Genomic DNA, 12,741 nt, shown 5'->3' on the forward strand with positions numbered 1-12,741 from the left:
TCAGAGATGGAAGCAAAGCAGATGTTTACGCAGTTCAGTGATTAGCAGTGATCTGCCCATGCGCCTGAGTCAGTGACGTGCGGGGAGGTCAACGGCTGGGGAGGCACCTATGGAGATGGGTCTGAGTGCTGGGAGCCTGCCTCACCCCGTACTCACTGTTACTCGCCTCTCATTACACTAAGCTTCAGTGTCCATTGATTCTTCTACCTGCATCACTGTGTCTTCTGTTGCTGACTGAGCTCCAATCTAAGTGCACTTCCTGGACAAATGATACATCCAAAGTGTCCATCAGTGCTCAAGGAATGCCCCCCCCCCCCCCCCATACTCAGAGGCATGCCTCTATTAACTCTCTTTCTGTGCAGGTTACTGCCCATGGTGTGGCCCCGGCCCCAGCTCTGCAAGCAGAGTGACTATACAGAAGCGAGGCTGAGCTGTTGCTGCCTCATCTCTCATCTCCCTGCAGTCCCAGGGAGCTCCACAAAGCTGGCCTGTGTTAACTATAAAAATGATTACAATAAACAAAGATGTTTTTAACTTATTAATATCTTCATTTTATTTTTCTAATAATTTTTATATCAAATCTCAGGAGTATGACAGGGGAAGCTCTGCCTACGCTGACTTCACGTCCCTGGTCTGAGTCGCACTATTTCATTACTGTTGCCATTCGCAGTGAGGATTTATTCACAAAGTGATTGACCGAAAGGGAGCGTTTGCTGGCGGCAACAGGGGAGGGGGTAGCGGCTCAAACTCAAGCATGTTGCAACCGTTTATGGGACATGTTTCTTAAAAGTCCGATAATCTACTGATCTGCAACCGATGTAGCGTATGCAGTCGTTTGGATTTACAAAGCCGCTAGTGGGAGTCTCAATACAAATTCCGGTGGCTATAAATTTGGAATATTTTCGCACAGACACTGCATACAAGTTTGCAACAGTGCTGGCATTAGCGTACATATCTGAATAGAGACCATAATTCCATGAACCTCCCCTAGTGCTAAATTTATATTTATGGAAAGTAGTAGAGATATTTAACGCATCTTCTGCCTACATTTGACACCTAAAACAGAGTCAAACATCTAAAGAATTAGAGCATTTAAGAATAGTTTTACATAGGAATCCCCTAAGGCATTCAGGTTTAGATTAGCTCATTAAATGTCCTATGCTGGCTTTACTTTCAGGCCTTTGGTCTTTGTAACTGAAGCAGCTAATATCATGGCTTGCCCTGGTTACCAGAGAAAAACATTCCTTCTAATGGTATGCGTGTAACACACAAGGCTAAATCACCTGCAAATTTCAGTATATACGTTGCTTTTTCTTACAGGCTTCCTTCTGTTATATTTTACATAGCCTTAATATTATATGGGCAGAGTTTAATATTCATGCTCAAGATACAGAGCAGAGCTGTTCTGTGGCGTATCCAAGAAGAAGAAAAACAAATACACACGGTGAAATAAAGCAATGTATTTACTAAATGCTACCCACTTATGGAATTCCCTAAACCTGATCAGAGTCTCCCACAGCATTTCAGTCTTTAAATGTTTTCTGAAAACTATGATACTAGGGGTTAAATTTACTAAAGTGAGAGTTTCTAAAAGTGAGTTTTAGAAGAGATGTTGCCCATAGCAACCAATCGGATTCTACTTAACATTTAACTAGCACCTTCTAGAAGATAATAGCTAGAATCTGATTGGTTGCTATAGGCAACATCTCTGCTAAAACTCACTTCTAAAAACTCTCACTTTAGTAAATTTACCCCTAGGAATGGACAGTTTTTGAAACTCAAGTTGTTGCTGAACTTTATAGGACATGACACAGCAATGAGTCACGTACCAAACGTGACAAAGTTCATGAATGCTTTCATTTAATACATATGCTAATCCTATGCTAGCCAAAAGCACACACTTCTATTGGAATTAAGCTTGCAATAACACAAAGTGAGGCTGGCCACATGAGAAATGACACTGTTGCTTAGTCGTTCTTACAGTGACTGGGCGGTGGTCAAACAGACGCAGGGAGATGGTTCATCTTATGGGTATGTTATGGGAGCCAGGCGGGTGTGATGATAAAGTGGTTGCAGACACAGATGCTTCATCGTTCACATTGGAGGCCATATTCTGACAGAAAACCTGCACCTGTCATAGGACTGGCACAAGTTTCAATGGTCTGACCAATGGTGGCATCTAAAAACACACCAGACAGTACCACACGCACAAAGTGGGCATCTCAGTCCTTGCACATTCATTTGTACAGCTGTAAGCCTGGCACAGGATTTGTAGCTGCATTTGCCTAAAGTTTATGACCGGCGACCACTAAAAGACTCATCCAAACTTTGGAGAGAGATACAGAACCAAGCAATCAGCTTCTAACTTCCATTTTACAGGCTGCGTTTGAAAAATGATAGCTAGAACCTGATTGATTGGTACTTTATCACTCTCCACAGGGGCGTTTCTACAGAGGATGGGGCCCGTGTGCACTCTCTGTCCGGGCCCCCTCCTCTCTCTGCGGCGGCTGACTTGCAAACTCTGGGCACTAGAGTTATTTCCCTAGTGCGCATGCGCAGAACATCAGAAAAATGTCAGCGGCGGACATTTTTCTGGTGTTTTCTCCGGCGACACAGCCCGGCGCGGGACTTAGGAGGGGTGAGTAATTAAAACATATGGGTTTTGGGCCCCCCCCCACCGGACCCAGGAGCCCGTGTGCACCGCACACCCTGCACCCATTATAAATACGCCCCTGACTCTCCACTTTATTTCTCTCCAAGCTTTGATAAATCCCCCCCTCCCCTCGATTTATCGTAACAATGACACTTTGATCAATTTCAGCAGCAAATTAGCATAACAATGATGGCCTACAAACATTACAAATATGTAAAATCCAATTAATACTAATTTAAATTAGGTCAATTTGTGTTTGAATGATAACAGTACATGCATCATGACAGAAATACACTGGCAGGTAATTTTGTGCTTTAAATAAAGCAGTAACATGTGCTATGAAAATTAGCCAACTCTACAGACATATAGAACGTGAATTTCATTTTATATCTATCGTAGAATGTGTATCCAAATTTATTACATGGAAAAAAAGCTAATTCTGTTGACACAGGACACCCAGTTGCAAAATCTCCTTTATGGCAGCCATTTTCACTGTCTAAATGAAAATTAAAAATAATTTCCTGTGAGAAACACCCCACAAATACAATTTCCTGTGCTGTAATATAATTGTTTGTGATTAATTGGAGTATCCGTTACACCTATATAATAATATTCTAATATTGAGAAACTGTTATCAAGGTTGGTCATGGATGAGCCTGAGAAATAGTTTTGCTAAGGTAAATAGTAACAATATTGCATGGACCTTTGTCCCGTAGTCCAAACCTTCTCATACACTAACCACAAACATTACAGCACCCTGTGAAGAGAAGCAACTCTACACTTCTTAAAATCTAATCTGAAGGGATTACTGCATGATATATTTGTAGCCAGGAGAACAGAAACTTCCCCTGGAAGACTTTTGAACACGCGTGGAGTATTGCAGGCGTTACGATAACTGCAGCATTATCAGCAAGAGGCTGTAAAATTAGCATTATTCCCAAGAACAATCTCATAAAAATTGGACTGAAGCAAATCTAGTCCCCAGTTAACCACTGTTGATGTTTTTGTACGAGTTCATGTTATAATTGCACCATAAAAACCAGTGGCATAAAGTCGACTGAGCCAACATGCGTTAAAAACAATGTGAGGGTAATTTACAGCTATAAGGAGGACACTTGGTCAGCGTCTTTAATTCCTGAATAATAGAAATCAGTGTGTGACTGGTATCTTACCCCCAGCAGGGAAGGGGTTGGGGGGGTTTGAGCTCCAGGTGATGATGTAGTGTTGGATTCCCAGCAGTGATAGAAAGGTAGTGCCTCTGAATGGAGGAAAATGGCAGTGCTATATTAACCCCCAGCTGGGAGGAGCTCAGATGGAGGAGCTTGTTCATGCAATGGTTTTTTTGTGTGTGCTGGCAATAGGTGGCTAAGTATAGCGGAGTCTGCCACCCTTTGAAGGTCAGGCATGCCCCTAGGTGAAATACTGCTGGGTCTGGCAACTCTCCGTTTGTCGGGTGTAACTCTAGGTAGCATTTAGCTGGTGAAATTAAGTCATCACTCACACCCAGTCTAAGTCAGGGTAGGCTATCTCTGGAAAAGGAAACAGCAGGTAACATTGATGCATTTCTCTATCCAAAATAGTTTCATCAGAAGGAGAGGGTATCATATCCTCTCTGATGAAACTATCTTGGATATAGAAACGTGTCAAGGTTACCTGCTGTTCCCTTTTCCAGAGCTATTTGGTACTCTAGGAGCTGTCACCTTTCCAGAGCTAGCCAATCCTGATTGAGATTGGGTGTGAGTGATTACTACATTACAGCGGTCAAATAATTCCTAGCATGATGCCAGGTATACATACCCATTCACTTAGTGGCACTCTTGACCCTCAAAGGTTTACCAGTCCCGCTGTACTTGGCTACCGACTGCCGGCAGTGGCAAACGCAGGATTTCTAGAGGGGGGGTTTCCAAATGCTTGATTTTAGAGCGAATGTGACCAGTCCATGAAGAGGGCAGAATTAGTACTCAACCAGTTTTATTATGCGTCATACAAAGTGTATTGTGTATCATAATTCCAGCATATACAGGACCAGCGATCACAATAAGCCACTCAATGCAGCAGTAGGCCATCCTTACTGAGCTGGATGTATTTATTTTAGATGTGGGCACCATTCCAGACTATTGGAGCAAATCCGGGAGCCTGGAGGAGCATCAGCAGAAGAACCTAGCACTGCCCTGGACATATATGTACATATTGGGCTCTATAGCAGTGCATCCCTAATAGTGCATGTTTTCCAGATCTCCTAGTTGGTTCACAGGTTATTTATTACTGTCTGATACATGTTAAAAGATCCACAGGTGGTGCTAATTATTTCATTTGTGATACTGAGAAGAAAATGCAACACTAGCAAAATTCAATTATATTACTATTTCTACTGTGGTCATGTGTGTGCTGGGGAGGGGGGTTTCCAGGCAGACGGACCCCCCCCCCTGCATTTGCCTATGGCCGGCACACAAAGGAAGACACTGCACAAATGTGCTCCTCCATCTAAGCTCCTCCTGGCTGGGGGGATAATACAGCACTGCTGTTTTCCTCCAATCAGATTCAGATCTCTGTCACTGCCACGGAACCAACACCCCCGCTTTAAAGTCAGCAGACACGTGCACAAGGGAAGCCACTGCATCATTAGAATGGTCATCCACTGGAGCTCCCCCTGGCTGGGGAAAGCTACAGCCCAATCATTGTCTTAATTAACAGCACCTTCTATCACCAGCTTGACCAGCTATTCACAGATTGCACAAAGGCTTACTACAGGTCTGTAACTACTACTGTACAAATGTAAGTACTTACAATGCCAATCCAATGTTACTCACAGTTGCTGGGCATTATTGGGACAAGGTATAATACCCAGTTCCTTATGGATTTTATGGACATTTGCTCATTTATGGTTTCTGTACCATAGATCAGCTATTACTCTGGATCAATTGTACAGAAGTCATTAAGTGGCAATTAGTTATCATATATCATTGTTTGGTTTTAAAATGACATTAGCCATGGTAATACATTTTATAAAAGTAGATTAATTTGGAGCCTTCATATTTGTGTGTATCCAGAGTCATACCAGTCACACACTGATTCTATTATTCCGAAATTACAGGCACTGACTCTTGTGACATTTTTCCCTTGTGACTATTGGAGTATTTCTTACCCTTATTCTGGAGTCGGCATATCCCTTAGACAGCTGCCATTTTTACCAACTATAACTTGGGATCATTGATCCCTTAGGGCGACTTTATTTTCACCTTTGAAATCTACAGCTAAACTACAAGTCAATAGAGACCCTTCCTCAAGCTACTCTCCACATGCTAAGCACAATGTTATTATCACTGAATGCTTATGGTGATATCACTAAGAAATCCCTCACATGCATGATATAACCAAAGGTTTGTACCCAGTATAATGTAATTGAGTGTAGTCACTTACCCGTTTCGGCTTTCCATTTGCAACCTGTGTCTCAGTGCTTGAGGCTTCACTGGAGTCAAGATGAGAGAAAGGCCGTACTGCCCCCCATGATTCCAGATATCTTGTCATCCTGACTGAAGGACGAACCTTGAGACCATCATTTACTCGAGGTCTGGGAATGTGATTGTTCTGGATCCGACGTTGATGTGTCTAAAAGTAATGGGAAACATTGGAATCTTCAATATGATGTATTAATGCAAATGCTATAAAATAGATATCAGTGCAAGACAGATTTAAAGCACATTATATAGAAGATGGTTAAAGCTGCACTACAACATAAAGTGGTGAACATTTCCAGACATATTTTTAAAATGGCTACAGAAGGGGTGGGTGAGCAGGATGACCTATCATAAGCTGTAATGTCCATAACGGCTTGTGGCTTTACATTGCTTTCACCCCCATCCAAGATGACGGTCAGTTCTGTTTTCTTTTTGTTTTATAACAATTGCCCTCTAGGGGCACTGTTCCATCATCCATGGATGGAATTTTATTTTGTCTGGGTTTGGCCAGAGGTTGGACAGCTTCTAGTCATATTTTCAAATGTAAAAACAGAGAGAACTAAGAATATTTCTGTACACAGATCTCATACTTTAAACATTTATAGAAGCAAACTGACAATGAGATCTGCTTTGTAACATTAAACTCATTATTTACAAACAGAACTACAAGTCCCATGCACCAGTTGATTCATGGGATTTTAAAATGGACAACAGCTGGTGAACTTGCACACCCATCTGCATCTTAAGGCCCCTACACACGGAACAATATTGCCAACAAACTGACTGATTGGAACGATAATTCAGCAATATCGTTCCGTGTGTATGCACGATATCCTGCATTGCATGCTCCTGTGGGGTTGTCCATTGCTTCGCCTAATCTTACTGCATGTTCAAAAGATCAGGCGAATCTACGGACAATCCCATGCAGTGCTATGGGGCGGGCCATATATCGGGCACCGGATCACCCCATGTGTGGGAAACGCACGATATTTCGTCACTCACATCGTCGGTCGCATCGGTGAGTACAAATTGTACCATGTGTACCTAGCTTTACACTGATGAATAGCTAATAAACTCTATACAATACTGAGCCTATACAATTACATTAATCTTTTCATGACCTTCTAACTTCCTTCAGGAGACTCCCTAGAACTACGCAGAAAATGAATCTGAAACAAACAGACTTTCTACTATCCAATTATTCAATCTGATCGGGGGATTACCAGAAACACCCTCCCTCCAAGTGGGTCAACATTTTTTTTTTGCTAAACAATTATTAGTATTGTCTCCATTACTATACGGACTGCGAATTTGACCTGAAGCACATGAACAGCAGGTCTTCAGGCAGAGAGCTCTGATTGGCAGAGCTCACCATGCATTGTAAACAGGAAGATGCCAGTGGGAGAGTTGCTGCCCATGCCTAGCCACAACAGCTCCACCCATGCCACGAAACAATGAGATGTGTCCACTGCCGTCCAGTCTCCTTCTCTTCTTAGCCCTGGGCAGTGGGGAACCACACTAGCAATTCATCACCGTTCTGTGGTGGGAGTGAGGCATGTGGGTGCTAATAAATTGCTACAATTGCCCGGCCTGAGATCGCACATAACCACCCTGACTTGTGGGAGAGTCGTGGCCAGACATCAAAAGCTCAGCGTGGTTCTGAGTCATACTTATGGGAAAGGGAAGCCTGTTCCAATGTATCTCTTGCACCAAGCATGGGGCTGCTGAAAGTGGCAAGAATAATGACGGTTGCAGCGGCTGGCGTAAAATCAATGGGCTGAGCAGGACGTATGAACTCCCACATTAGTTGAACGGATTCTCACATTAGCATAAGGTAGTAAATGCGGCTTCTGCAGCTGCCTGCAACTACAGCCACTTTGTGTGCGACTCAAACAGCACCTTTAAATTTATGTGCAGGTAACCAATTATCCTACACACCCAGTGGCGGCTCCAGAGCTGTCCAAAATTCAAATAGGGGAGCCACACCAACTGCCACTCCAAAAGCTGCCAAACATCATCAGCCTGGACTCCATGGCAGTTGGTGTGACAGTGACTCCCTTATTTGAATTTTGTACTGTGCTACAGCCCCACATCTGGATTGGCCACTGTTCATATCTGCTCCCTAAATGTAATGCCACACTTTATCAGTACACATCGTCATCCCATCCACCACACTCACCCTTGGATCAATAATAAGGTAGGTTTTAATATTCATTTCTTTAAGGTATGGGTCTCTTAGTTCTCCATGTCCCTCCTCCACACTGTAGGCTCCATTTAAATGCTTCAATGTTGCTTCTGTGATGTGAACTCGGCTAGGCAATGAGAGACAAATGTCAATCAACATGGAAGAGCAAAGAAACGGAAATAACAGTGGTGCTGGCAACGTAACTGGAGCCGCTTTCCTACAGATATGTCTGCATACATCTATCCTCCGTGTGCTACAAGGCGCGCTACACAACACGGGTGTTGTGTGTGACTCGGTAGCGCAGAGCATTATTTTGGGCAACTTTTTACCTTCAAGTGTGTGTCTTATTTACACAGTGATGTGAATATTTAGCACAAGCAGCTTCTGCTGAGTGAAATGATATGCAGCATGCCTAAATTCTGTGAGCGACTGCGGGTGTATCTGCATACAAAACGCTACGTTACAGTGTTACAGCCGCTGACACTAACGTAGCATTTCGTACCCAGATACACCTGCAGTCGCTCACAGGATATAGGCATGCTGCATATCATTTTAATCAGCAGAAGCTGCTTGTGCTAACTATTTGTATCGGTGTTCGAATAAGAAGCATTTGAAGGTTAAAAGTTGCACAAAAAGACGCACGGCGCTACAGAGTCACGCCATGGCATGGCACGACTAGAAGGGCTGTTTAGCAAGCAAAGAGGGTAGCTGTAAGAGGACACATCTGTATATAAAACAAGAAAAGGAGCCACAAACCGCACAGGTCTAATGTAGAGGAAGAATCTTATATATGGTATCTAGGTAAACCCCTAATACCTAGTAGAACAATAAAGCATATTGTGTTGCATTGTTTGAAGGGGGTGCTATCATAGACAACAATAGTAAAGAATAATGATGGGTAGAGAGGGAAAGAGTCATCTGTAATTGATGCACAAAATTAAAATATCACTTTTATTAGTCTTTAAAATATGTATATCAATGATACAGACCGTGAAATATTAAAATAAATAAATTAAAGTGTGATATAGCTATGAAAAAGTGCCATTAAAAATAGATTATCGGTACCAATACAGGTCTGTTTTTAATATTTTTCTGAAATATATAGTAGTATTATCCTGGATATCTATATATTATTATTTATTTAATATATTTCAATAAATAATTATTTAAACCAAATGCCACTCAGTATTATTTCAAACATTTATTATAGTGCTGTGTTAAATGGAGTACGTGTATGTCCACATAACATAACATAAGTAGATACGTACAGAGGCCGAGAGATATGTAGTCTAATAGGTTGGTCAGATATTTGTAAATTTAGTTCTCATAGTAAGAGATAATTACGAAGTAGCAGAAAACATTCTCTCCAGGGAGTCTGACAACTCTCCTACTTGTCATGAAGCTGCTGTTCTTGATAGATATCAGAACACACCCATTGGTATTTGCCTGAAAATCATGGTGTGAATATATTTATATATAGTATATAGATCTAAAGCCATGAATTGATATTGCCTAAATGTTAACAGGATGACATGTCACTTATTTCAAATATATGATTTTATCATGTGTATGTATAAGTGTTGGTAGACTAATCAATTTTCGCACTACCAATAAACCCCATATACTGTATAACAAATAGAGAATATACCTCAGTTCATAATAACCCCTGATGGGTATACGGTCAATTTCATGGGTTAAATCAGATGGTAGGCTAATTATGCTACTAATTAAATGTAGCAAATACCCTTATAGATGGGGATAAAATAAGATGATATAAATGATAAGTTCAGTGTGTTTAGGATACTATATCATACATATATATTAGTATGGTGACCAAATAACATTCTGCATACATCTATGCAGTAGTAATAAAGATTGATCAGCAACAATTAGGGTGTGTTAAGAAATAAAAAAATCCTAAGCTTCTATCTAACTATATATTATAAACCCATGAAGGGAGCTATGTAAATAATGAGAGAATTATAGCAAGTCAGTTGCATGGATTTATATTGTTTAGTTTTCATTACGGACTATTCCCATTAGCATGCTGCCACTGAATGGGTATAGAATATGCGTTCTCATTTGGCCTCCGATACAAATACTCAGTTTGTTAATTTGGTATATTGCAATAAATACTTATTTACACCAAAAGCCACTTTGTCAGTGTTATTTCAAAACTTTGATTATAGTACTGCGTTAAATAAGTATGTATGTGTTCACATAGCATAACTTAAGTATGTTCAGAGTAGGGGTGTGCACCGGCCACTTTTCGTGTTTTGTGTTTTGGTTTTGGATCTGGATCTTTCTTCGTGCTTTGGATCTGGATTGGTTTTGCCAAAACCACCCTTCCGTGTTTTGGGTTCTGGGTTTTGTGTTTTGGATCTGTATTTTTTTGAAAAAAAAAAGCATAAAAACAGCTAAAATCACAGAATTTGTGGGTTTTTATGCTCCTATTCAATTATTAACCTCAATAACCTTCATTTCCACTCATTTCCAGTAGAGATGAGCGGTTCGGATTCTGTGGAATCCGAACCGCTCCGAACATTGGGGATCCGAGTCAACCCGAACCCTGTTCGGGTGTTCACCGCCTGACTCGGATCCCCGTTCGGGGCCGAACGGCGGCCGCCTGATGTCGGATTCTCACTAGAGAATCCAACATCAGGTCTCCTCGCGTGTAGGGCAGAGCGCAGTGATAGCGCTCTGCCCTACACAGACACAGACACACAGCCGCCAGCGGCAGCTGTGTGTTTGTTATAGCAGCCAATGAGAGTCACAGACTCTCATTGGCTGCTGCACGGAGGGAGCCGGCTGGAGCTCACACATGAGCTCCGTCTTCCGGCTCCCTCCTCAGCGTGTGACAGAGCGGACGGCGCGGGAGCGGGGAATCAGGTAAGTTTTATTTTTTTACTTGTCAAAGGTCCGGGGGCGCTACTGGGGGGGGGTCTGCTACTGGGGGGGCTATACTACTGGGGGGGCTATACTACTGGGGGGGCCATACTACAGAGGGGCCTGCTACTGGGGGGGCTATACTACTGGGGGGGGTCTGCACTACTGGGGGGGGTCTGCTACTGGGGGGGGCAATACTACTGGGGGGGCCATACTACAGAGGGGCCTGCTACTGGGGGGGGTCTGCTACTGGGGGGGCCATACTACTGGGGGGGATCTGCACTATTGGGGGGCCATACTACAGAGGGGCCTGCTACTGGGGGGGGGGCTATACTACTGGGGGGGTCTGCACTACTGGGGGGGGTCTGCTACTGGGCGGGGCTATACTACTGGGGGGGCCATACTACAGAGGGGCCTGCTACTGGGGGGGCTATACTACTGGGGGGGTCTGCTACTGGGGGGGCCATGCTACTGAGGGGCCTGCTACTGGGGGGGGCCATACTACTGGGGGGGCTTACTACTACTGGGGGGGGCTGCTACTGGGGCAGCCTACTACAGGGGGGGCCATACTACAGGGGGGGCCCATACTACAGGGGGGGCTACTACTGGGGCAGCCTACTACTGGGGGGGCCTGCTACTGGGGCAGCCTACTTATGGGGGAGCCATACTACTGGGGGGGCATACTACTGGGTGGCATGCTAATGGGGGGCATACTACTGGGGGGGCCTGCTAATGGGGGGCATACTACTGGGGGGGGCCTGCTAATGGGGGGCATACTACTGGGGGGCATTCTACTGGGGGCACTGCATAGTGGACCCTACTACTAAGGGGACTGCATAGGGGGCACCACTGCTGGGGGACATTGTGTAAGGGACACCGCTACTGTGGGCATTGTGTAAAAGGGTCACTACTGTGGGCATTGTGTAAAAGGGGCACTACTGTGTGTCGTAACATAAATAAGAGATACTACTTTATGGTGTAATGTGAATCAGGCCCTATGTGCGGTGTAATGCTAATAAGATTGTGCACTGTGACTCCTAGGGCCGTAGCCCACTTTGTAAACAAGTACTGTGACTCTGCTGGCCGTACCCCACTGGGTGGGTGCACTACTTTTCATTTCTGCCACTGCTGTGTGGCAATGTGTCATAGATGTGCTTTATACTGTGGTGTCTGTGTCGTTGTGCCGCTGCTTTGTCGCTTAGTAACCAGTCAGCTCACTGCAACCTTTGGCCAATAATGTTGAAAACAATATTATAAGCTGTGATATGGTCTAAATTGACTGGAAATTAATGTTATTGAGGTTAATAATACTCTAGGAAGAAAAAAAAGACCAATTTATGTGATTTTAGCTTTTTTTGTCAATTTTTGTAAAAAAATCCAAATCCAAATCCAAAGCCAGTCACCGCAGTTTGGCAAATCCAAATCCAAATCCAAAGCCGGACGACGAATTAGAACCAAATCCAAATCCGGCAAAAATGGTCCGGCGCACATCCCTAATTTCCAGTCTATTCTGAACACCTAACACCTCACAATATTGTTTTTATGGCCAAAAGGTTGCA

The 12,741-nt window shown here is 43.4% G+C and overlaps 1 protein-coding gene across 1 annotated transcript in view; it reads right to left on the reverse strand.

The window, feature by feature from the left end:
• The window catches only part of ADCY7 (adenylate cyclase 7), a 117,198-nt gene that overhangs the window by 32,989 nt on the left and 71,468 nt on the right, over nt 1-12,741 (reverse strand). The window contains exons 9-10 of the mRNA XM_088471959.1: nt 8,291-8,423; nt 6,074-6,262 (exon numbers count right to left, since the gene is read on the reverse strand). Coding sequence (XP_088328085.1) covers nt 6,074-6,262; nt 8,291-8,423 — 322 coding nt within the window. The remainder of the gene's footprint in view (nt 1-6,073; nt 6,263-8,290; nt 8,424-12,741) is intronic.

Source organism: Taudactylus pleione, unplaced genomic scaffold (genome assembly GCF_031769625.1).
Source record: "Taudactylus pleione unplaced genomic scaffold, aTauple2 ptg000117l, whole genome shotgun sequence".
NCBI classification, from domain to species: domain Eukaryota; kingdom Metazoa; phylum Chordata; class Amphibia; order Anura; family Myobatrachidae; genus Taudactylus; species Taudactylus pleione.